Raw genomic sequence first — 26,866 nt, forward strand, 5'->3', positions numbered from 1 at the left:
AGATGACTTTGAAGAAATGTCTTCTGGACCAGAGTTTCTCAAATTTACAGATGGAATGAATCAACAGGTTCGCCTTGGCACGTCCCTCCTTAGCGCTCACGTAGCAGACCTCACTTCATTTAAGCCACCTGTCTCTGACTTCCCAGAGGATCCAAAACTCTGCATTTCTGAGGTCTGAGACTGGGGTCCAGATATTATCTTTACACCTGTCTTCCTCCAGAATGTATCTGGCCCCCGGCACTGCTAAACAGGACATTACCTGTCCAGATCACTACAAGAAAATTTACAAAAAACAGAAATACAAAATATGGCAGTCTTAATTCAAAACTCAGACTGATCCCCTGCCTAGAGGAACCTCAGACTGACGAACTGTCAGCTACCAACTCACTTAAACTAGCTCCTTTAAAAACCTAATCTCTCTGTGCTAAAGCACTATTAATTAATGATTTCATCACTGAGCATAATATTGAGGTTGTTTCTGACAGAAACATGGTTGAATGACGATAATGAACCAACCGTACTCATTAAATCAGTGCTTCCTAACTACAATTTTTCAAATGAGAATAGAAAACATAAAATAGGAGGAGGCGTGGCTTCAATATTTAGGAATGCCATAAATTGTAGTAAAATGTGTTGATTTTTTTCACTGTTCAACGTCGGATTCTCTGTCTTATGCCATAATTCACATCTAGTTCGTCAATCCGTTTTATGTCCCGCTTCTCCTGTTTCAGAGTTTTTTTTGTTTTTTTTTTAAAGCCCCTAAGGTGCAGGGAGGTCGGGAAGCGTATTGATGGGGAAAAGGCAGACTGACATAAACCTTTTAAACAACGGAAACAATTTCTGCATTCTAATTATTGAAATTTAAAAGTGCTGGTTGTTCTATCACCCCAGTTTCATACCGGACCACTTACAGCATCGATGTTAACGCTAAAAAATGAACACTCTCTATCGGGGTTTCACCCATGGAGGTAATGAGTTCATTTTTCAGAGGGATACACAGTGAGGGTATCGTGATTTCAGCTACCAGTAGCAGGAGAATGGAGCTGCGCCAAGAAGCTAACAGAAGCTAACAAACACTGAATAGAAGAAGAGCTGCCATCGATACAGTTGCAGCCAAGCATGATTTAATGTTACACAATGCAGTTTTACCAAGTTGCTCAAAGTCTAAACTGGTATTGTTGTCCATTTAAGGTGTAAAGTTTACCTTCAACCAAACGCCCCCGAAAGGCATCCCAGCGCCCCCCTTTTGTAAAAATGTCCGCCAGCGCCCCTTGCCGTCCTCTGAACGCCCCCTCGGGGGCGGTACCGCCCACGTCGAGAACCGCTAGTCTAACACAACATGTCTGCCGTAGAGCCGAACAAAAACTTCACGTTTTTTATATCTATAAAGAAAGACTACGTTACTATCACTCAACAATAAAACATGCAAGGGAGGCTTTCTTTGCAGATGTCATAAACAAAAACATTAACAAAGATCGAGCTTTATTTGCAACAGTTGACAGACTCACAAACCCTCCTATGACGTTACCACCTGAATTTCAATCCAATGTAGCCTGCAACAAGTTTTCCAGCTTTTTTCCAGAGAAAATTTAAAAAATCAGAGGATTGATCTGCACATCCACTCTAAAGCCGGTACCTATGCTGTGGCCAAACAAAACAAATACAGGAAAAATGACCCAATTTCAACTACTTAATTATAAAACCCTAGAAGAAATTATAAGTCAATTAAGCTCAAGTTCCTGCTGTCTGGATGTCCTACCCACACATTTCTTTAAGAAAGTCTTGCCTGTCATTAATGATCTGATCCAAATAGTAAACTCATTGCTCTCATCAGGTGTTTTCCCCCAGGCTTTGAAAATAGCAGTTATCAAACCATTGATAAAAAAAGAATCTGGACAAATCAGTACTGCAGAATTGCAGGCCGACCTCCGACCTCCCATTCATCAGCAAAGTTATTGAAAAAGCTGTTTAAACAATTAAATTACTTTCTAATGATAACCAACCGCTTTGGCTCCTTCCAGTCTGGTTTTTGTGCTCACCACAGCACAGAGACTGGCCTAGTCAAAGTGTTCAATGATAATCCTTATAAATACGGACTGTGGCAGAACCACAGTGCTGGTTCTGTTGGACTTCAGTGCAGCTTTTGACACTGTTGATCATGATATTTTACTGAATCGACTGGAGAGTTGGGTTGGACTCTCTGGTCCAGTGCTCAACTAGTTTGAATTTTACATAAAGAACAGGGATTTCTTTGTTTCAATTGGAAACTTCTCATCAAAGAGATCAGAGGTCACATGTGGTCTACCCCATGGTTCAATCCTAGGACCCCTCTTATTCAATATTTATATGCTCTCACTGGCTCAGATTAGAACAAGAAGTAAGATTAGCTATCATAACTATGTGGATGATACACAGCTTTACATCACGATGTCACCAGGTGGTGACTCTGAACCCATGCAATCACTGAACAGATGCTTAGAACAGATAAATGTGTGGATGTGCCAAAACTTTCTCCAGCTGAACAGAAACAAAGCTGGAATTATTTTTGAACCTAAAGAGGAGCGATCTAGAGTCAAAGCACAGCTTCAGTTCTTACAACTAAAGCCTAGCGATCAGGCCCAAAACCTGAGAGAGTGATAGACTCTGACCTGAAGACCAGAGCCACATTAAGACGGTTACGAAGTTGACCTATCACCTGAAGAACATCTCCAGGATTAGAGGACTAATGTTTGAGCGAGATCTAGAGAAACTCATCCATGTGTTTATCTTTAGTCGCATTGATTACTGCAGCAGCATCTTCACAGGTCTACCTAAAAAAAACAAAAAAAAAAAACAAAAACAGCTGCAGTTGATAAAGAACGCTGCTGCTTGCGTTCTTACTAAAACCAGGAAGTTAGAGCACATAACACCAGTTTTAAAGTCCCTACACTGGCTCCTTGTAGAATAGACTTTAAAATACTGTTTGTTTATAAATCGCTGAACAACTTGGCACCACAATACATTAAAGATCTGCTGCTGTTGTACCAACCTTCCAGGTCTTTTGGTCCTGGTCTGCTCTACATCCCCAGAACCAGAACCAAACAAGGAGAAGCAGCATTCAGCTTCTATGCACCACAAATGTGGAACAAACTTCCAGAAAACTGTAAAACAGCTCAAACACCGACTTCCTTTAAATCTCAACTAAAAACCCAACCGTTTAGAGTTCCATTTGAAACGTAATCAATTTAATGATGGCACTTGACTTAATGTAATGTTTTGATTGAGTCTATGTTGCATGACTGTGTTTTTGTGTTATGATGTAAAGCACTTTGAAATGCCTTGCTGCTGAAATGTGCTATACAAATAAAATTTGAGGTAACACTTTATTTGAATGGGTGTGCATAAGACTGACATGACACTGTCATAAACATGACATAGCACATGTCATGAACATGAAGAAGTCTTTATGAATGTTTGACAGTTGTCATGAAGTGTCTTTCGGTAAATAATGACACTTTTAATGCAAAGTTGCTCTAAAGGTTGCGTTGAAAGTCCATTAAAGATGCCAACTTTGCATTAAATTATCATAATTTACAAAATCATCAGTCTTATGCACACCCCTTCAAATAAAGTGTTACCAAATTGGATTTGATTTTTGATGTGTGTGTGTGTGTATGTAATGTGTGTGTCTATTGCTTGCTAGGACAAGCAACAGACTGTTTAGGTGCATGTCAGTCAGAGTAACAGAATCACAAAAATTAGTATTTGGGAAAAAATGGGATTGTTTTCTATAAAAGTGTCTCTCTTTCTGTAGACATATCATAAGTCTGGCTCATGTCCTCAAACTTTAATAAGTCCCATTCTTAGTTGTATGACAGAATGCAGTGATTCCCTGTTTTACTCATCTTCTATATTTGTGGTCCATCGATGCTGGAAGGAAACACGGGTGGATTTTAATCTCCACAAACATATACTTCTATCTGTTTGTGGTGATTAAACTTTTTAATGACCTTTACCCACTTTTTTAAAGAGAAACTTAAACACAGTTTGTAAGTGGTATGCTTGGGGCAGCCCAGAACAGACTGAGAAGTCCAACAAGAAAAGCTTAATGTCCTTCCATTTAGCCCATATCCTGGGTTACACCAGCACACTGGAGGTCTATGTTGGGCAGATAGACTTTTTGTGGGGAATCAGGAAGGCTCTTTTATAAAGCCCAGTGGTGTTTGTCTGAATGAATGTGAAAGCAGTGAAAAGAATACAAACAACATATCGTCATTTACAGGCGGTATGAAGAAGACATGTACTGGAGACGTATGGAGGAGGAGCAGCATCACTGGGACGATCGGCGTCGAATGCCTGATGGGGGGTACATACAGGGACCCCCAGGCCCTCCTGGCCTTCTAGGAGTCCGACCAGGTCTACCAGGTCTGCAGCCACAGGGTCCCATGGTGGGTCTCCATAAATTATTCTGCTTTGTATTTTACACTCAAGTTAAACCACAATGCAGCATTTGCTTTACTGTCCAGTTGAACCATCAGAGCAAAGGGAAATCACATAAATGAATTTATTAAAATAAAGCATTTTTCAAATTTCATCTATTTGCTACATAAGCTCTCGGCTGAAAGATTACGAATAGCGACACATATGGAAAATTGTAAAAAAAAAAAAAAAAATTATAATAATTTGACAGTCAAGCTGTTGGTGTGGAAAGGGTTACAAAACGATTTCTAACATTTTGGGAGATCAGCAAACCAAAGTGAAGTCATAATCCACATCCGGAGAAAACACACATCCTTCCCATGACAATGGAAATCACTCCAAGACGGCTCTTGTACAGAGCTGGTCTTTGATTCTGCTGCAGATCCAAAATACAGCAATACGATTACCTGAGAATGACTCAAAAGGTGTTTTTGCATGAATTGACCTGGACTGTGGAACACTTTGGTTTCTTGTTGTTCAGTTCCTTCTGTAAGCGCTTGTAAAGCAAGGAATCTGAGAACAAGCTTTGCTCTTAACAAAATCATTAAGACAAAATTCAATTGAGTATTAGACTTGTATTTGGACAGAATACAAATTCATCCTTCAGATCAGCATTAAAACCCTGAAATATTTGATTACGCACAAGTCTTGCAGACCAGGAAGTTGTGGGATTATGTATGTTCAGGCCACTGCAGATTCAGCTCACAATTTTAGTACAATCATTTAATTTTATTGTTTGTATTCAGTTATTGGTACTACAGTTGGTGTATGTTGTTTCTTTTTCTTTCCATTGCAGAGACAATGTTTCATGTATTTCTCTGCTTGTTGTGTGATTACACAAAGTGGATTCTCTTTCAGCTTGTTATAATATTTGAACAAAATGGAGAAAAGCAAATATGTTGCTATTATCATTTCAAAACTTATGAGTAAAAATGGAATATGATGAGACAAACGTTGAGAGTCTGCCATTCCTCTGACCCAGAGATCTGGAAGATGGCTCCTCTCTGTCCCCCCTCACCCCCAGGCAATGCACCAATCAATAGCTGACTCCAAACCAGCCCTGTGTGGCCAGCCCGATTGGAACCACAGCTCTCGGGACTCAAGGGATCGGAGCAGGACTGGGCTGGAAGTGCTAACGCCGGTTTTGGGTTTGAAGCCAGCCCAGGTCCTTCAGTTCAAAAGGGGCTAAATGGTGTTTTAGAGTGGTCTAGTCAAAGTCTAGGCTTGTGTGCAATTCAGTGACAGAATATTTTCGCTGAGTATGAATATGTCTTTTTGCTGTGTTTCTCCAACATGGCTGAATCAAGGGTGTACTCAATCATTCCAGGAAAATCCAAAAGCAATTAATTGTTTCAGCCCTACATTATTGCACTTAAATGTATGAGAATAAACATTTATTTTGTGTAGCTATTTTTTTTTTTTTTTTGCAATTTAAATAACCGAATCTACTTTAAAATCTGTATCCCTTTCAGCCGCCCCGTCGTCCAGATTCTTCTGATGACCGCTACATCATGACCAAGCATGCAGCCATTTACCCATCTGAAGATGAGCTCCAGTCCATTCAGAAGATTGTGTCAATTACAGAGCGAGCTCTAAAACTTGTCTCTGACATAATCTCAGATCAGGAACACGACAAAGAGGACGATAAAGAGAAGAAGGAACCAACCAAAGACAGGTGCGGCATTTGTCTTCGACACAAGTGTTGTTCTTTGCCAGCCTGTTAAGACCAGATCTCTGGTTCGACTCTGTCATTGTCTAAAACTGGAGATGAGTTTTTACTCCACACTTTCAGTGTTACTCTTAAACAAATGCTAGTGTAACATTTAAGAGCTACTTGTTTTTTGTGCACATTTCCATTGCCCATATTTCTTTCCCAACTCTCCAGAGTGCTGAAGGGTGTCATGAGGGTCGGTGTCCTAGCTAAAGGCCTGCTGCTCCGTGGAGACAAGAACGTCAACCTAGTGCTGCTCTGCTCTGACAAGCCCACAGAAAGTCTGCTGGCCTGCATTGTGGAGCACCTCCCCAAACAGCTAACAGTACTGTTTACATACATGTCTCCCAAATGAATATGCTGAATCGGTAACACTTTATTTGAAGGGGGGTGAATAAGACTGTCATGACACTTTCATAAACATGACATAACACCTGTCATGAACATGAATAAGTCTTAATGAATATTTATGACTGTTGCCATAAAGCGTCATTCGGTAAATTTTTAATACAAAGTTGACATTATTCAAAATGTCTTTGTTATGACAACTTGACATTAACCAAGAAATCATTACTGTTTAAACTTTACCTTTAATAACATAAAGTTACCTAATTTTTAAAGTGCAGTCAGTAATACTTTTATAACAAATTTATATCAGCAATGATTTCTTGGTTAATGTCAAGTTGTTCTAACAGACATTTTGAATAATGTCAACTTTGTATTAAAAGTGTCATAATTTACCGAATGACGTTTTATGACACCAGTCATAAATATTCATGAAGGCTTATTCATGTTCATGACAGGTGTTATGTCATGTTTATGACAGTGTCATGACAGTCTTATTCACCCCCCTTCAAATAAAGTGTTACCGCTGAATCTTATAGAAATAATAAATTTTATTTGTAGGTCCTTTTCTCGACACTCAAGGTCACCTTACACAATTAACATAAGAGACACAAAATTGAAATGCATAGTAAAATAAAGTACAAAATAAAATTTAAAAAGACATTGCAATTGGAATCAAAGGGAGTAGGCTACTTAAGTTCTGAGTATGGATTTGAGTGTGGTAAAGAGTCTGTGTTAGAGATCAGGTGGGAGTGAGTTCCAGAGTTTGGGAGCAATAAGGAGGCAGACTCACAAATATGCTTATAAAAAATTTCTATACTCCAGCTTTTAGTTTGTGTTCCTCTCCAATCAGTTTAATAAATAAACTCTCACCATACCCCATACATACCTGTCAAGCTTTGGGTTTGAGAATACAGGAAATGTCACCTGGAGTTGGGGGGCTTGGAGTGGTGGGAGACAGATTGAACGCAAGTCCGGAGCAATAAAAACTGCATGAACGAAAGACCCGGGAGGGGAATACGGAATATTTATGGGAAAATGCTAATACGGGAGCACAGCAGGAAAGGGGGATACAAAAACGGTAGTTTCCCTGCCAAAACAGGAGACTTGACAGGTATGCCTTGCCCAGCTATTTATAGCTTTTGTGTCTATTTCCACTGTTGCGGTCTTGACTGGTCTTGAAATAAAATCCCAAGTCCTCAGCCCCCGAGTTTGAGACAAGACCGAGACCAAATGCGGTCTCATTAAAACTGGTCTCGAGACCAAGACCGGTCTCGATTACTACAACACTGCAATACAGGCTAGTATAAGCCACACAAAACAGCTCCAAATAGTTGCCAGAGACATGTCAGCATGTAGGCTGATGATATTTGTTCAGACAAAACAAAGATGGGTGCCAGGTAGTTTACTGAATAAGGATTAAAGGATTTTTTTTATTGTCATATCACCTTTGCTTGTTTGTGGCACAAAATTTGGACTCAGGTCCCAGATTAAGAAATCTAATACATAAGATACATTTGAAAAAAGTAATTCTTGTGATATGTGTTTAAAAAAGTGTGTGTGTAAATAATTTGAGATGAAACTGAATTAGGTTCAGCTTGAGTTCAGGAGTCTGACCAATAAAGGGAAGAAATTGTTTCTCAGCCTGGTGGTCTTGGTCTGGATGTTCCTCAGTCTCCCGCCTGAGAGGAGCGGCTGGAACAGTCTGTGTGCAGGATGGGTGAACACTGTCGTGTGTGATGCATGAATGTAGTAACATTCATGCATATTTGCAGATAATCAATTTGTTTTCAAAAAATCTTTTAAGACCAATTACCGTATTTTCCGGACTATGAGCACACCATACTATAAACTGTACCTTCAAATTTTTTTGAACACCCTCTCCCCCCTGAAACTTATATATCAGCCACACCGGGCTACAGGCCGCTGGTCATAGACATTAACGTATATGATGTCTATGCTGCTGGTATCTCTGCTGCTCTTAGTTTCCCATAAGGACCCAGCAGAGGGCTGCATCCTAATAACTGCTGGATATATTAAGGACGCAGTTCTCCGTCTCCAAATCCGGTTTTGTTCAGACCGAGTTTATGTGCAGCGGCTTTATTTCCCTCCTGTACTGCCAGATCGATACTCCTCAACTTAGAAGCTGCATCATATGAGTTTGACAACATTTCTCCATCATGCCTGCTGCTAGCATGTGCTTGGTCTAAATGAAAATTAGCACTTTCTTCTTTGATTTCCAATTTTGACTTCCAATGATTCACTTCCTGCTAAAGAGCCCCCTGGTGGTTGAAGAAAAATCCACAGAAAAGCCGCATGTTCAAAGTTTAGGAAAAAAGTAGCAGTTTATAATCCGGAATATACGGTAGGTGAAATTGGATAATTTCCACGGCACACCTGACGATCACTCACACTAGTGTGCCGCGGCACAGTGGTTGAAAAACACTGCCCTAAATCACCAAAAATGCCTGAAAAGGCATACCCAAATTAAATCAGGAATTGGCGTACAGTCAGACCTCCTCCCCCTTCTTGTAATATGCTGTCTGTCCATCTGCTCCAATCAGTCCATCCACTCCTCCCCCACAGCACTCAACAGAACCTTTTCTGCCTGACATGCGTCAGGCTTATCTTATACTTCAAGATAGGAAAAAATATGGCGACAGCAGGAGTGCCGAGATTTCATAAGGATGTCGTCAAACTAAAATTGGTAATTGGCAAAACATGTCATAAAACCATTGCCACAAGGTAGTAGTACCACAATATTATTTCACCACCTCAGTGGTCATCAATAATGTGTTTTTGGCACAGAATCTCTAGAACCCTGAGAACGATTAGGGATATTAATGGTTTTAATTAATACTGTTTACACCATTTGAACTTCAGGGTCTTTGCAGACATTGCCTGAACTTGGCCCCGTTTACCATTTAGCACTTTTAATGGATTACTGTTGTTGTTCAGAGTTCCCAGCGATTCCCTGCCAAAATCAGAATCAACAAGTCAGATTGTTGAAAGATCAATGATTGGGCAAAACACTGCACTCTGTGCACTTGTAGATATAAACCCTGGCTCCTATGATCACAGACTGGCTGCTTCGCTGTTGTGTGTTCACAGACTCAAAGTTAGATTAACCTGTCCCACCGATCAAGCTGAGAATTGAACCCCAGCATCACATATAGTCATAACCACTAGTTACGACAACCACAGTGAAACTAAATATGATGTGCTATAATCTGGAGCAAAACCAGTTGGCCGGAAGGTAAAATTACATTTTTTGTCCATTTAGTGTCCATTTATGTCTACACCTTTCTCTTTGTCCCTGCAGCTAGTAACACCAGACAAATATGAGGTCAAGGGATCGATGGAGGAAGCGGCTATCATCCTAACTTCTTGCATTGAGCCGAAGATGCAAGTGACAATCACATTAACTTCACCGGTCATCAGAGAGGAGCCGGGCCGGGAAGGAGGTTGGGAAACGCATCACAGCCTTCCCATTGCACTTTTTTTTTGTCTTTCTGCTCTCTCTATGCAAACAGTTTCAGTATGTTGGTTGATATTCCCAAAGAGCATTGTTCTGCTGGCACACCTCAAAGGTTCACACATTGGATCAATTTCCATCTTTCTATAGATTTTTTTTTTTTGTCATTTGGATTGTGAGAGCTCTCTCTTGTCTGGGGTTTGCAGGACAACTTGTTTTCCCTCCTTGTTCTTTAAACAGATCATTTTTTTCAATGACATGCATGACCTCTATTACTGGTCTGGAGCCAAGAGCCTCTGCGAGATCCATAACCTGGTTAGTTTACCTGTACTCCCATTGTGGTTTTATGGGTCACATTAGCTTGTTTATCAAATGAAATAAAGGAAAGTGCCAGCAGTGTTGCTCTTCCATCTTCTGCTCTGTGATTCCTACCTCTCAAATGCTTTCTTTTATCCTTGGAACAAAGCATGATCAGTGTTTGCCTTGTGTTAAGTCTAGTTATTCCAAGTTGAGATTCTATTTTGTTTCCTGTGTTTCAGGGAATTGTTTCCATGTGTATTGTTGGCTATACTCAATGGAAGACATGATTACATCTTTTCCCTATATTTAGTTTGAGATCAGTTTAAGATAATCATTTCTTGACAAAGAAGTAGACGAGCTGAATTTGTTTAAATGCTGCAGTGAAACCGGAATTGTGTAAGAGCAGAGGAAATTGATGTAATTTTCCCACAGGAAACAAATGTTCTTCTTGTGTGCTGGTGAATGGTTCACCATGCTTACGTCCCCTGTTCTGAAGTGCTCCCCTGAGTTGACCTTTTTTTTTTTTCTTTACAAACACTCAAATTTGAGATTGATTCCTCTCTAAGACAACTCTTTGCCATTTTAGATTTGACTGGCAACAAAAGATGAGGATAAATGATTTTAACACTGATAAATCAATTCAAATAGAGAAAATATCAAGCCAATGAGTGGAAAATGTATTGTTTTTCATTATTCTTAGGGGAGTATTGTATAAAGTTCAGGAAAGAAGGTTTCTGTAGAGGAATCTATGGTTGCATCGGAGCACAAGCTTTAATGACCGCTGGGGTCTTATTCCAGCCTACTGATGTTAGGTATGCATGCAGTGATATCTAACCCCTTTGTTTTTGGCTAATCGTCATTTATTCTTCTTTGGCAACCATTGCTTCCTCCTTTTTTAAAAATTGTAGTTATACACAGTTTTGCATAATATTGAATTATCCTTCATACACACACCACACCCACCCTCAGAGGATTGTGTCCCACTAGTGAATCCCATATGGCCCACCAGTCTCGGAAGGATTTTTGACCAAGGTTTTCTCACATCCCAAAAACTTTGCCACACCTGCTATTCCCATGCCACTTTTTATCAGGTTTTTTCTTCTTAGCATTTTCTTGTTAAAATTTTTAGTTCATATGACTGATTGGTAGACATTCAAACTTTACTGTGAATAAATATTATCCACAGAAAAAAGTTTTATTCAAGTTTCACATTTTTACCTGATAAAATGGTTTTGGCCTAAATGGTTCTTATTCAAAACTCAAGTTTTTAACTGAACACTTAAGTGAGTCTGTTGAATCAGTAACTTCATACCCATTTGAGAATTAGTTGAAGTACACAGCCAGCTACCATTAGCTTCGTTCCTCAGCAGGGTCATTTTTTTGTCGGACTGTATTTATTTTTTTAATTACTAAGCACAGAATAAGTATAAAGCTTTGTTAGAAAGAAACATTGGTATGTGTGGCAATGTGTTTGTTCTATGCCAGCCTCGCTGACCTGGTCAAACACCCATTCCCCATCATCGTTTTGACACTTGAAATCCATTTTTAGATGTAACCTCGGGTATGGTGAAAGACCCAGCGGACGTCTTGGACAGGCAAAAATGCCTTGACGCTCTGGCTGCTCTGCGCCACGCTAAGTGGTTCCAGGTTCGGAACATCATTTTACTTTCTCATTGTAGCCTTATGAGATGTATTTTTTTAATTGAGTTTTAAAACCTTTTTTTCTTTTTTTTAAATAAACAGGACAGTTCATATTTGAACCAAGAAAAAAACGTATATTCAAGGATGCCACTCTGATAATCTGATTTATGTCCATTGTATATATTATAAATCTCAGCCCATCTGAATCCTTCATATAAAACTTTAATAAACTCATTGAATTGGCATCCTTGTATTATTTTCAGCATTTTTCGACTACTAAATGAAATTCCATAAGGCTGCAAAATAACTTGCACAAATGCCTTTATGTCCAACGTTTGTATTTTCATCCTTAACTTTTTATAGAATAGGGATTGAGAGAAAAGGGAACATCTGAGTACTTTCCTGTGATTTTGCTACCTGAGCAAAAAACATGGGCTTAGGAACTCTGATTTCTTTGCCTCTTTCAGTCCCTATACTCTTCTCTCAGGTGGACTGTTGTACTTCTCAGTCCTTGTTTGTGAGAAACTACAATCAGTATGGGGTCAGGGTTTAGAAGATGGCAAGAGAAGTCCTAACTCTTGTGCATCTTGTAAACTCATAACTCCTTTACTAACTGTAAGGTACAAGACTACTGGGAATGGCAGCTAAATGCAAATGTTTGGCTTAAACACATCAGACTGTATTAAAGCTTCCATTATGCACAGTAGTGATTGGACCTCTATAATGTAACTGATTCACTTGTTTGGTCCATTTATCTCTTGTCAATCTTGGTCACGCTATAAACCTAACTGTATTGCCTCAAAAGGCTAGAGCCAATGGTCTTCAGTCCTGCGTGATCATCATCCGAATCCTGAGAGACCTCTGTCAGCGAGTCCCCACATGGTCACCTTTCCCTGGATGGGTAAGTTCACAATAATGCTGATAGCTGATTCATACGCTTAGCTCATTTAGTTTTTTTTTTTTTTTTTTTTGTCTAGTTTGTAGTTTATCTTTGCTTTTCTTCATTATCATAGCTCAGCATGTGAAGGCCACAGTAGATTTTGCTGATAAATACAGCTTAAAATGGCTTAAATATTCAGATTTCACTTTATGGACACTCTTTATGTTGCCTTTGTTTTTGTCCTGTATATTGCATTTTTCCCATTTAACATTTATCATGATAATAATCAGAGGTGGGGACTCGAGTCACATGACTTGGGCTCGAGTTGGATTCGAGTCACATGACTTGGACTCGAGTCGGACTCGAGTCATTAAAATCGAGACTTGAGACTTGACTTGAATAAATGCTCAGACTCGGACTTGACTTTGACTTTCACACCATTGACTTGGGACTTGACTTGGCTTGAAGCTCTTTACTTGAAAAGACTTGATATTTTACTCAAGTCAAAAATTTAAAACGCATTATAAAGTGGCCCCATTAATTAATTTCACTCATTCCGTATTAACAGGCGCAGACCGTCCCTTTGTTTTTCCGCACTCCGTATGTATGTGTGCATAGATGCAGCACAACCGATCAAATTAACAGGATTTAAAAATAACTGGGGAAAAAATCGAGAGACGAAAAAACGCTCGGAGCAGATATGCTCTTGTGAGTAATTTCTTTTGGGTACATCAATCATGAAATATTCAACTAAAAACAGAGTGAAACATGCAAAACCTGCAAGAAGAGGATCTCAGATGAAGATGCAACTTCCAACTGTTCGGCATTTGAAGTTGCACAAAGAAAGATGAGCAGTACTTTTCTTTTACTATGAGACAACGGACTTGCTAACATCGTGCTAGCAACTCTGGGTTGTGTTGATACCGCTTATCTTTCACTTGTATGCTATGTTTAGTCGTGCTGTATAAATCCGGTGATTCAAACGTATCCACAATAACAGGCACGTGCAGAGGGGGGTTTAGGGGTGCTTGAGCACCTGCCCCTTTTGCTCCTTGCCCCCAAGTTCCCTTTTGGTCCAAATTTTTATTTATTTATTTATTTTTGTATTATTTCCTAAGCCCTCTTAACAGAATAACATGTACTAAAATTATTTGTTTTTTTGTTGGGGTTTTTTTGTACAACATAAGTCCTCCGGTCTCCTTTTTACCTTTGACCCTTTTGCCCGTGACACACGACACAAAATGACTCTCGCACAGTGAGATAAGGCGGCTAACTGCGGAGCTCAACATAACGAACGTTCCAGATTACAGAACTGTTTTTGGTAAATAAAAAAAGGCTTGCTACTTGTCAGATGACGGAAAATGTTGTAGTATCGTTTCTGCTTCAGCGGTTTAAGCAGAGAGGTAATGAAATACAACAGACACTGACAGGCCTCTGCGTCTGCCTTTCTCTGAAGAACTACTGAGTGGGAGGAGACAGCCAGGTGAGGAAAAACTGTTCTTATCGATTCAGTATTTTTGTCATACAGAAATTAGGCTGCTGTTGTTGTGATATTAGCTAGCTGCTAGCTAACGACTTCGCTAGCATAGCAAGAAAACTAAAAAGCTTCTTCCCTGTATCGTTAATGATAGCAGTCATTCTGCAGTATTGCTTATGCAATAGGGGCACATCGCCCATCCAAAACCTATCATCTCCATAATGTCTTCTAATTTCCTTTGCTCCATAATGTAGGGAAAAAACTCAAACCATACTTTAAGTTTAGGGTCGGGTTCGCAGACCCTAATCTTTTTTTCCCCAATTATTCAATGAAAAAAAAAAAAAAATCCAGTAACATTGCTATCCTTCAGAAATTGCTGTAAAAGTAAAAAAAAAAGTACAATTGTAAGGATCCTGAATGTAATAATGTGGGCTAGTTCTGAGTGTTTCTGGATGGCAATGTAGCACATTATTTTGTGTCTTGGTTAGTGATTCTGGCAAGCTTGATTCAGACATATTTTTTATCAATACTGAGATGTGAAATTAGCTGTAGATTTTACCCCACTTGGACTGACGGATATTTATTTTACCATCACATCCAAATTCAAAACCACTGTTTTATTTGCAATGAGTCTATTGCGTGTTTGACTTTTAAAAGAACAGTGTCTATTATTTACATTTGGCATAATTGGAACATTATTTTTAAAAAATGACTCGAAAGGACTTGAAATTCCAAGCTGACGACTTGTGACTGGACTCGACTTTTGCCTGACTTGACTTGAGACTTGACTCGGACTTGAGGACAAAGACTTGAGACTTACTTGAGACTTGCAAAACAGTGACTTGGTCCCACCTCTGATAACAATATAACTACTGAAAATATTCTCCAGTCTTATTTGCTTTTGGTCATATTAAAATCACTGTAGCATTTTCTTCTAGTTTAAAGTGTAACTAAATAGGTCTGATGGAGACAATCCCTAATAAATGATTATTGATATTATGTTTAAAACCCTTTACCTCTGACGGGAGCGCAGGCGCTCCCATTTGCACCTATTTTCAAATGCCTGTAGAATTCGAACTGCATAAGATGGAGCAATAATGGGCTCTTTGCACCTACGGCGTTGACGTCACATCTGCATGAGCCAGTGCGGCTCACTTGTTTCTGCTTTGAGTTACCATGACAACTAGAAAAGACAAAATCGTATTTCAGACGCAAAAAAAGCAATACTATGAACATTGGTGTCTTCGCATGGAAATTAAGTTTTCATTAATTTCCAAGCAATCCTGAATTAATAACATGGTGGCTTATAAATATTTGTCGCTACCAGTTAAAGCTAACACCGCACAGCAACGTTTGCAGCCTTCACTTCACTCCTGATCAGCTTCTTCAGCCTAAAACTACTGGGGGAGACGGATGGTAAATAAAGGAGCCTCCTGAGTTATTTCTGTTTAATCACTTCTGTATTCAGCCTGAAAGGGGCGAGTTTATGGGAACGAGAGAGCAGACCAGAGCCAGACAGCCGAGCAACTGATCCGCCTGTACACACTGCTGTAAACACCGTCCTATTCGAGCTCTTAACAAGAAACATGCAAAGGTAATAAAACAAAATAACACGGAGACATGAAGCAACACGGTCATATTTTTCTAAAAACAGCAACTTTGAACCTGAACAGCTGAACCAGATCTCTGACACCAGAGCTGCGCTACTGTTAAGCTATGAGGCTTATTGTGCTTCGTCGTGCTTCGGAAGTAAAAAGCCCGAACCGTAACCGAACCCCGTTAGTCTGTGACACCATCGACAACAAACACACAATATACTTAAAAATTAGGTCCATTAGAATGTTTAGATACTTAAATAGCACATTTTTACTAGAACAATGTCCGATAATATTGCCTACTAGCATTAGCTAAGATTAATCTTAGCCACAAAGTTTAAGAAAATTAAACTCATCTTCGTGTCGGTGAATGTATAACGAGGCGTACATCTTAAAACTGTTCTCCAGCTGACTTGTTGGGGCTTCGGATCGTTGTACATACCTCGGCCAAGCCCTGCAAGCACCTAGTGTAAAATGCCATTTTCAGTAGATCGGAAACAACCGAGCCGCTTTTCCCCGAACGCGGAAACTGACATGCAAAGAGCCCATTTTTTTCACCCTGTAAAACCCTAAGGGTGACACTTAACGTATTTTCCGGACTATAAGGCGCCCTCTCAATTATGGCGTCCATTTCTGTATTTAACCCAAACATAAGGCGAACCGGATTATAAGACGCATGCTAAAACATACGGTCAACAAAAGAAAAAAAAGGTAACGAAAACAAAACATTAACTTAAGTTTAACTTTATTCTACTATGTAACAATACACTCACATTATTTTTTATTCTTCTTCCACAAATCCATCAAATTCCTCCTCTTTTGTATCTGGATTGAACAGCTGGGCAATTTCGCCATCAAACATGCCAGGTTCCCTCTCATCATTTTTGGAGTCAGACTCGTTGCCAGATGGCTGTTCAGCAATGATGCCGGCTTTCGCGAAAGCTCGGACAACAGTTAAGGCAGATACATTAGCCCAGGGATCCATAATCCATTCACACATGGTGGCGTAACTCGCCCGGCGCTGCCTCCCCGTCTTAGTAAACGTGTGTTCGCAGTCTGTCATCCATCACTCCCACGCCGCTCTCAACTTCTTTTTGAACGCCCCGTTTACACCAATGTCCAGCGGTTGGAGTTCTTTTGTTAATCCTCCCGGAATGACGGCAAACTCCGAATTACTTTGCTTCACTTCCTTTTTCACAGTAGCAGTGAGATGGGCACGCAAGGAGTCGCAGATGAACGGGGACGGTGATGCGTGGAAAAACCTATCTGGTTTTTACCGGAGGCGTATGCTGCAGAACTCAGACAACAATTCTCTGATTGGTTTATTGCTGCTGGCGTACGTACTTTATGTTTTACATAATGTCCTCTAATTGGTTTATCGCTGCTAGTGTATGTACTGTACACTTTGCGTCTCTGTGTCAGGGATAGATTTTGGAATTCAGTGCACACATAAGACGCACTGCTGATTTTTGAGAAAATTTAAGGCTTTTGGGTGCGCCTTATAGTCCGGAAAATACGGTACTTTTCCGACAATCAACCTGTCCCAGAGCGCTGTATGTTTGTACAGACGAGTTCACAGATTTATAGGAACTAGAGGAACGCAGAGATCCAAGGCAAACCCAGACGCAGCGCCCATCCCTATGATTTATAGATCGTGGTAGCTTTTAGCACGCTAGCACTCATTATTTTTCAGTACAATAGTTAGATAAACGCAGCCAACACAAACCACCATCACGTAGAATCATACAGGCACATTTATGGATCCAGAAAGATCCAGAGTTGAGAGGTTTTATTCTTTGCGCGAAGCTCCGGAGCTTACTACCTCACCGTACTAGCTTTTGAAAACAAAATCTAAGGATTGTTGTTGGTACTTCTGCAACGGATCTCCTATTATTTCCACGGGAGTCTCTGGACTCTTCATCATCATCTGTACCTCGTGAATACATCTTTGCAGAAGTATTAACTTACTTATGAAAATAGATAGGAGACAGGAGACATTATCAATTTAACTGGCAGTCACGCTGCCCTGCTCTGTGACCGAAGACGGAGAACAAAAAGAAGCAAGGAGGCTCCGCCTTTTTTGTCTTTATAAGCACGTAACCTTCCGCTTCACAAATTAGCGCCAATACAAATACAATAGTGGCAAGCATCGTATTCAACAATTATGACCCAGATATGACAGTGGAGATGAAGGTTTAGAATGGTCGGATGTAAAGGGTTAATTTATTTACAGAACAAATGCTTTTTGTTTCAGTTCTTTATTTCAGTTACATTGTGACATTTAGTTACAATCTTTGAGGCAGAGGGACTGACCATCTTTCTTGTACAGTGAGAATGTGGGGGAAATGTCAGTTTGTTTCAGTTTGGGGTTAGTTGATTGAGTCTTACCTTTTTGGGTGTGTCTCCTCAGCAGGGTGGAGTAGTAAAGGGAGACAAATGCTCCTGGTGCTCCTTAAAAGCTCCTGGAACATACCATTCCATAACATGGGACATACTAGTGCACTGCCTTGCTGTGCAAGGCAGTGCACTAGTGGGGGCAGTAAAATGCTAAAGTTTGTGCTAATGTTGTGCACAAACTTGTGCTAATGTTAATGAACTGCCTTGCTGCGCAAGGCAGTTCACTATCCTGAGGAAAAAAATGCGAAAAAAGCTTAATGTTATTGCAACGCCTACGGCGTTGCACCAGCATGAGAGGAATATGCATACTTTTATTTTGAAACTTTCAGTAAGCTTCATTTTAACTACCACACCAATTCAATGTGTAACAGTAGTTTGTTTAAACCATTTACATAAAGCCCAAAGTAGCAATTAGCTGATGTGAAAAATATCAAGGCTTTTATTTTGACATTTTCATTAAGCTTCATTTTAATTGACCACAGCAATAAAATGTGTAACAGTGGTTGGGTTAATCCATGCCCAAAACAGCAAGTAGTTCTAAATGCCAGTTCAGCCCTAATCTGTGGTATCTGAGAGTTCCGCCATGTTGTAGTTCTGACCTTCAGTCATTGTAGTTCTAAAGAGCAGCTCAACTATCATGTTAGTGAGACACACAGGGAGAGACAGAATTCTAACTGTTTGAAGCAGTTAGTTTTTCTGATGAAAGCGGCTTACTGTTCAGCATCCATAAGAGCAATCCGAAAACTTTTTGAAGCATATAAGAGGGCAGCGATTTAAATCTGTAGTTCTCTCTGCACTAACCTGAGAGAAAAACATAATAAAGGCCTGAGAGGAATATTCAGGCTTTTATTTTTAAATTTTCAGTAAGCTTCATTTTAAATGGCCACACTAATCCCATGTCTAACAGTGGTTGGGTTAAACAGTTTAATGCCCAGAACATTCTGCCCTGTCTGTAGTTATAACATTCTGCTCACCTTCTTTCTGTAATAAGTCAGAGTTCCACCATTATGTACTTCTTAACTGCCAGCTCAGCCCTCCTTTGTAATGATTCAGGGTTCCACCATGTTGACCTTCCGACCTTCTGCTCAGGCCTCTGTAGTAAAGTGTTCCATCGTGTTTAGAACTACAAAGATGGCGTTTTTGTAGTCCTAAGGAGCAGTTCGGCTTTTGTCTGTGTTCTGTTGCTATAGTGATCAAGCCTCTCTGTCAGCTGTGAGAGAGACACACAGGGGGAGAAACAATTCTGTTTGAGCCAGCCAGTTTCACTCCAAAAAGCTGTCCGAACAACTCCTTTCCAGTCGGGAACCGTGATACGTATTCGAAAGGCGTTTGAAGCATATGAGAGGGCTATTTGTCGTCTCATTTAGTACCGCGATTCATATCTGTAGCTCATTCACAGTAATTGCAGTGATGAGAGAAAAATGGTGTGCGCTGAGCTCAGAACTTTTTGCAGAAATGTATGTAAAAAGAGCAATTACATGATGTAAAAATTGTCAAGACTTATATTTTGAAAATTTTTAATAAGCTTCATTTGAAATTGCCACACTAATTTCATGTGTAATAGTAATCAGGATAAATGAGTTATATAATGCTCAAAGCACAAGTAGTTTATAATACCAGCCATCTCCTCCTCTGTAATAATTGAGTGTTCCGCCATGTTGTAGTTGGGGCATGCCATTAGCAATGGATAAGGAGAGCAGTGACTGACCTGCGAAGCAGGTCAGTCACTGCCTCCATGCATTGCATGGCAGGCACCTATTAATCTACACCCAATAGAATGTCTGTTTATTATTGGGGCCTGCCATAAGCAATGCATAGGGAGAGCAGTGACTGACCTGCAAAGCAGGTCAGTCACTGCCTCCATGCATTGCATGGCAGGCACCTATTGTTCTACACCCAATAGAATGTCTTCAGCACAAACATTAGCATTTCACTGCCACCCACTAGTGCACTTCCTTGCACGCATTAGCATTTTACCTAAAATAAGCTTTTAGCCAATTTATTTACTTATTAGCCATGTTTAGAGTACTGATTGGACTGAGTCAATGGGTGACATCATGGTAGTGATACCCCACATTCTACTGATACCATTCATGCTATTATTAGCATTTTGGCTAATTTTACCGTATGCAACATACTGAATGGTACAAGTACAGCTTAGTCCACATGCTTCTGACTCTCCACAGGTTATTGACTACATTGAAGCTTTCTTTAGCATTAATGCTAATTTTTTGCATCAGAACGCTTGATTGAAAACCGACGGGCACACTTTGGCATGCCCCTTAAAATTTCTGCGGAATTTTCTAGTTCTGACATGCTGCTCAGGCCTCTGTTTTAACTGAGTCTTGGCCATAGATAGAACTACAGTTATGGCAGTTATGGCCTTTCTCTGGATTCTGTTGCTATAGCGATTGGCCCTCAGCCAACTGCTGTGTGTGTGAGACAGAAAGCTGGGGAAGGATTTCCATCTTAGAGACCCATGAAATGCTAATGTTAATGAACTGCCTTGCGCAGCAAGGCAGTTCACTATCCTGAGAAAACAAACATAAAAAAAGATTTAAATTATTGCACTGCCTACGGCGGTGCACTTTCGTGAGTGGAATTTGCAGAGTCTTATTTTGAAACTTTCAGTAAACTTCATTTTCATAACCAATGTGTAACAGTGGTTTGGTTAATCTACCTGTCTAATGCCAAAAACAGGAGGTAGTTCTAACTGCCAGCTCAGCCCTCCTCTGTTCCACCATGTTGTAGTTCTGACCTTCTGCTCTGCCCTCTGTATTAAAGTGTTCCACCTTATTTAGAACAAAATTATTTTTGGGGTCAAAATTCCACTCTTTTTCTCACTCTAAAAAAGCGTCAGTTGGTTTCAGTTACACTCTAAGGTTTGGCAGTTGGAAATTTTGCTCGTTTTTCGCTTTTTACGTCGCCATCGTAACACCGATCCCCAATAAAAATAATAGCTCCCTTCTCGGCATCGAACCGCACGATTTGATACCACTTTTGTGGGTGGGCACGCAGCGGTACGGGCCGCATTAACGGTAATGGAAGAAAAATAAAGATATAAAGAGACATTCTATTGGGTGTAGAACAATAGGTGCCTGCCATGCAATGCATAGGGAGAGCAGTGACTGACCTGCGAAGCAGGTCAGTCACTGCTCTCCCTATGCATTGCTATGGCATGCCCCAATTAATTTTTTTGATTGATTTTCGTTTAGTTCTAATGATTTGCATGTAAATATTTGTTGGTACTGTTTATTGTTTTGTTAGGTTTGTGTAAATAATGTTTGTTTGTTTTGTTTACTTGGTATGAGTGGTGAAATTGCCCAACGTATAAAAACTAGCTTTTCTGTCTCACTAGTATGAAATTGGTGTCGGTTCAAATGTGATTTTGTTGTCATGCCTCCTTCCTAAAAAGCTGAGCCTCTACCGGTCAAAGTGACGATAGGTTATTTTGAGTTTCTGTGCAATTTTCGACATTTTCTTGTGTAAATTTATTTAGTTCTACATTATTTTGCCTAAAAAAACCGTCTTAGTGTTCTGGTCTCTTTGGTCAAACAGTGGCAGACTACAATTTACAGGCAGACTACAATTTGTTTAAAATGGTACGGCTTTACTTCACTCAACCTGTGTTCTAATATAAAAGCATCCCACTGCCCGCTTAGGTCTGTAGGTAAGACTGGAACTAACCGAGGGCAGTGTAGGTGCAGCCGGTAGTGAAGTGAAGCCGGTTGAGTTGACTGTGAAATGCAGCACATAAGTCCAGGAGAATCAAGATGGAGAGAGAGTCAGCATCAGATGACATCAGGTATTCTCTGTGCTGTGAGAGGGATGGAAATAGGACTGAATATTGTTGAGTTTTAGATAATTTTGAAGGTGGATGACAACTGTTTTTGGATATGAAGGGTTGATTGGAGATGTACCTGTAAATGGAAAGGACTTCTGGGTCAAGAGTGGGGCTTATGTAGCCTGGTAAAAACCAACCCCTTGTCCTACATGACTTGTTGGCTCTCGGTTATTGAAAAATGATGTGTCCTGGAGGATTAACGGTACTGAAGTTTTAAATTTTACCCAGTAACTAACATTTGCCTGTGACAGATGTAATGTGCCAGTTTGACTGTATGAATCTTACTGGAAGTTGCCTGTGCTGTAAACAAGCACCTCCCACTGCAAAGAGAAAATAGCAAATCTGAAAGTTAATTGAATTTATATAATAATATACAATTATTAACAATATACAATTGTTAATTGTATATTGTAACCCAACACAGACTGAAGAGCTTCATTTATTTCCTCCACTGCCATTGCTAAAACTACAGGCAGACTACAATTCTAAAATGGTGTAGAAAATCAAAGTCATTGTTCACAACTTCTCCTTCTGTTTGCTGATTGGCCCGGTCAAAAATCGACCAGAAGCAAGCCAAGTCAAGGGGAGAAAGCCCAGACTGTGCTAGAAGTGGCATTTTTTTATTTTATTTTATTTATTTATTTTTTGTTTGTGGAATTGTACAGGAACACAATGGCCAGCCTTAGTTTTATGAGGATAATGGCTTTCTTTAGACTCTGACAAAAAAACACTTGCATGATTTAAAAACATGGACTCCTATGTTTTCATTTTGTGTACACAAAAGCTCATAATAATGAATATTTCTTACAGACTGATATAAATCCCACTACATTTCAGAGTAGTGTTTCAGTCTATAGTAATCAGGCGCCGTCTTGTCTTACAAGGGTAAGTCGAAACATGATTACCTAAAGCTGAATACACAGAAGCGGAAGATGTGAGGATTTCAGCAAAGACTTGAGCGACGTATGCGCAGTTTGGAGGAAGAGGCTGGATGTATTGATGAAGAAAAGGAGCTGGTTCTAATGAAGGACTGCAACCTTGTTTATTTGAGCCATATAGTTCAGGAAGAAACAATGACTTCGTTTCTGGGGAAGGAAGGGTTGGAACTGGGCATCTGTCGCCTCCAAATCACTGAATGGTAATAAACAGATCTGTGTATATAATAATTATTAATCTATAATTTTGGTTTAATTCAAATAATCCAGTTACTTCAAAGTAACTGGTACATGTTCTGCATGTGTTCCAACATATAAATGTTCTGAGCATGGTGTTCAGTGACCCTCCTATTACTCTTATTTCCAAGTCTGGATTTCAATTTGTCCTCTTTTGATATATCTGTTACAATCTTGTACAGTACAGAGGGATTATCAGTTGATGTCACCCAGCATCATCACCACTCAGTGTAATGTGTATGTTACCTGTAGAAAGAAAGCAAAAATATATTATTCTACTATTTACAATTAGGCTAAAAAAAATTATTTCCAACTCGGAGCCTGCACAGACAATGCGGCGTGGGGCTATCTGATACAGATGTCAGGTTTTATTTTTAGCATAGCATCGCACTGCCTCTCATTCAAGCTGCTACACTTTAGTTTCTGAGGACTTAGTTTGATGTTATAACCTTCTGTTATAACATTTTTATAACAGAAGGTGACATAGTTACTTGATCATACTATAAAAAGGCATCACGTGTCATATAATACTGTCCCTTTAAAACTGACAGAGTCCTGCATTGTTTAGATGTTCTTCAGTGGATCAGTCCTCAATAAGCTCTTAGATTCAATTTGATAGACTGACCTCTGCTTGGAAGGTTCTTCACCGTTTAATTTTTATTCCCTGGATAATGGTTCATACTGTGTGACTTAACGTCAGTGACTTTTTTGTGTATTTTCGTTTTTGTAACTTAAATCGGAATATGATGTGTTCTATAATATGAAGAAAGGCTAAAAAAAAATCTAAAAAGCAAACAGGTTCTATTGGAGTGACATGACTTCTTGTATCTTCAGGTCAGGAAATGGTCAGTTAGTTTGTTCATAACTTAACCAGGCGGATCACTATTCAAATTTGTATAACCTTAAAACTTAGTGACCTTTATTTAGGAGTAGAGGCTACATCATGAGACAATATCTTATAACATAATAAAATAATTAATTATTTTATGTTAATAATGAATGATCAAAGGATTGTCGTGGCACTACTTTTCTGAATTCTGTTCAGCTTTCCTAATATAATACGAGTTATAACCTTGAATGAATGAAGCTGGGTATTTTGTCAATTTCAATTCAATTTAGTTTTTTCATGGGGCCTATTCACAATAACTGTAGATTATGCCCAGAAATCTACAGATTCCAACTGGATTGCTTTCATTTTAATTGGATCCTAATTATTAAACAATGCAGTAAAATTCATTTTATTATGCTAAAAAGTTGAAGGAACCCTGCCCACTGCATATAGTTGCTGACTGGCAGCTTCCACAGCCACAACTGAGTACTTTCTACATAAAACCACCAAACACACATTCTCTTTCCAATCCCATAAGTTGTTTTTATTGTTGTCTTCATGCAGGCAATGGAGCTACTGGTTGAGAAGGCTATAAACAGCGCCTCGGCCCCTCTCAGCCCCGGTGATGCACTGAGACGTGTCTTTGAATGCATTTCTTCTGGAATTTTACTTCCTGGTAAGATATCTTTAAATTTTTTCTGCAGTTCTGTCTCAACTGAGCGATGTGACAACTTTAGTGTTTTTCATGTGGGAGTCGAGCAGAGAGCTACAGGGAACATTCCAGAGAAAATTCTTGCTAATTTAAACAAAATGCATATTGGAGAACAATTTTACTGATCAGCTTTGATTCATTTTTATCTTATCCAGTCAACTGCTACTAGGAATGCGTGATGTACAGTATACAGTAGAAACAACAGAAATGTGGCTTATGATAGAGATCTGCAGTGTACCAGCTAACCGCGGTAATGCTTGATGTTGTAACTGGCCTGCGTTAAAACAGAGCCAGCGGGAGGCAGCAGGGCAAAGAGCGCAAGGAAAGAACTCACTATAAAGGCAGGTCCAAAAACATTAATTACCTGGACTTGGATCAGGTCTAACCTCCTGCAGTCTTAGCGCGGCGGCATGTATCACTGTCAGACAATGGGAAAACGAGGGGAAAACGTCCACACGGGATCGGCATGACCTCTGCTGGGTCGCACATGGGGTAACGCTCTCAGTCCAGTGGACCACGTTTCCTAACCCTCCCGCCTCCTGCAGTATTAGCACAATGCTCAAGAAAAATGGCAGATGTCACGGCGAGGAAGTGCTGTGAGGTGGTCTGATGGTCTGACTGTCTTTCTGAAACCACATAGAATAAACCTTGCAAAACTGCACACTGAGACCAAGCCGGATCATGCACAGTAAAAAATTTGTGTGGTTTTTTTTTTTTAAACTTTATTTTTGAATAGGATTTTATACAAATCAAGCCATAACAGTATACAATGAAATAAAAATAAAATAAATAAACATACAAATAGATAAAATTGAATGTCACAACCAGGACCGTAATCGACACTCAAAAAAAAAAAAAACAACAAAGAGGTCACCAAGGGAGGGGAACAGTTATATCATACAAAAAGATAAGACTTAACTGACAAATAACTGATAAACGGGTTACAGTGTATGTAAAGTTCTGTGAGGAGTCAGGTGGGTGGAAGTTTGTTTCCATATTTACCAAGACCTGCCAGGCTACTCAACACCTGGCTCCTCATACCGCACCTGATGAAGTAATAATGGAACTCAATTTATTCTCGAGTTCCTATAAGTTAACCATTTCGACCAAAATTTTTTAATTTTGTTTTCCTGAAGTCTGATGGAGAAGGTGAGCCTTTCCAACTCCCAAATTTCTTCAACGATCGCTGTCCAATCCCTCAATGTCGGTGAGGTCCTACTAAGCCACTTTCTTGTAATTGATTTTTTCCCTGCAATCAATAAAATTTTCAACAAGTACTTATCCTGAGTGCTGAGTTCTTTTGGTATATTACTTAAATATATAGTTTTAAAATTGTGTTCAATTTCAAAACCAAGAATTACACTTATCTCTTTAGATATCTTTGACCAATAGGAATAGATCAATGGGCAATCCCAAAAAATATGAAAGTGGTCAGCCATTACATTATTACATCGTCTCCAACAAAGCCCAGCCTCAGCTCTACCGGACTGGGTAAATGTTCTTTTGGGGGTAGTGAAAAATCTAACAATATTCTTCCAAGAGAATTCTCTCCAACATCCTGAGCTGGTGGTGGTGGAGTTAATTTGGCATACGTTTAACCACTCATCCTCTGTCAGTGATATTTTTGCCTCCCTTTCCCATGATATTTTGATATAAAATGTTGATGTTTTTTTAATAGCTTCTAGGCATGTATATAGTCTGGACAGCTTTTTCTTGCAGGGTTTATCTTTGTAAGCATCAATAAAGACATTAATGAGGTCTTGATCATATTTCTCCGATATTTTAATGTTCTTATTAAAGTGGTGCCTGAGCTGCAAATATCTGAAAAAGTCTCGTTTGTCAAGGTCAAATTTTTCTTGTAGTTGTTGGAAACTATCCAGATCGGTTCCAGAGGAAATCACGCAGTATGATGTAATGCCTTTTCTGGTTAGTTGATTGAATTTTGAGTCAAGTTGTGCTGGTACAAAATCCCTATCAAGTTCAATCCATCTTAATAACCTAGTTTTCCTCTCTAAAAGTGGGTTGCGGAA

The 26,866-nt window shown here is 39.6% G+C and overlaps 1 protein-coding gene across 3 annotated transcripts in view; it reads left to right on the plus strand.

Annotated features, from left to right (window-relative positions):
- zfr (zinc finger RNA binding protein) overlaps positions 1 to 26,866 on the plus strand; it is a 67,971-nt gene that overhangs the window by 32,379 nt on the left and 8,726 nt on the right. For 2 of the 3 annotated variants that reach the window (XM_088009166.1, XM_088009167.1), the window contains exons 12-18: positions 4,262 to 4,427; positions 5,931 to 6,133; positions 6,344 to 6,494; positions 9,837 to 9,978; positions 11,839 to 11,936; positions 12,736 to 12,831; positions 24,689 to 24,800. In XM_088009166.1, the coding sequence (XP_087865292.1) occupies positions 4,262 to 4,427; positions 5,931 to 6,133; positions 6,344 to 6,494; positions 9,837 to 9,978; positions 11,839 to 11,936; positions 12,736 to 12,831; positions 24,689 to 24,800 (968 nt within the window). Of the gene's footprint in view, positions 1 to 4,261; positions 4,428 to 5,930; positions 6,134 to 6,343; positions 6,495 to 9,836; positions 9,979 to 11,838; positions 11,937 to 12,735; positions 12,832 to 24,688; positions 24,801 to 26,866 lie in introns of those variants that run through there. The other variant, XR_015764332.1, reaches the window with a different exon arrangement.

This window comes from Poecilia mexicana, unplaced genomic scaffold (genome assembly GCF_051168715.1).
Source record: "Poecilia mexicana isolate PSO_F unplaced genomic scaffold, ASM5116871v1 scaffold_9, whole genome shotgun sequence".
Classification (NCBI taxonomy): Eukaryota; Metazoa; Chordata; class Actinopteri; order Cyprinodontiformes; family Poeciliidae; genus Poecilia; species Poecilia mexicana.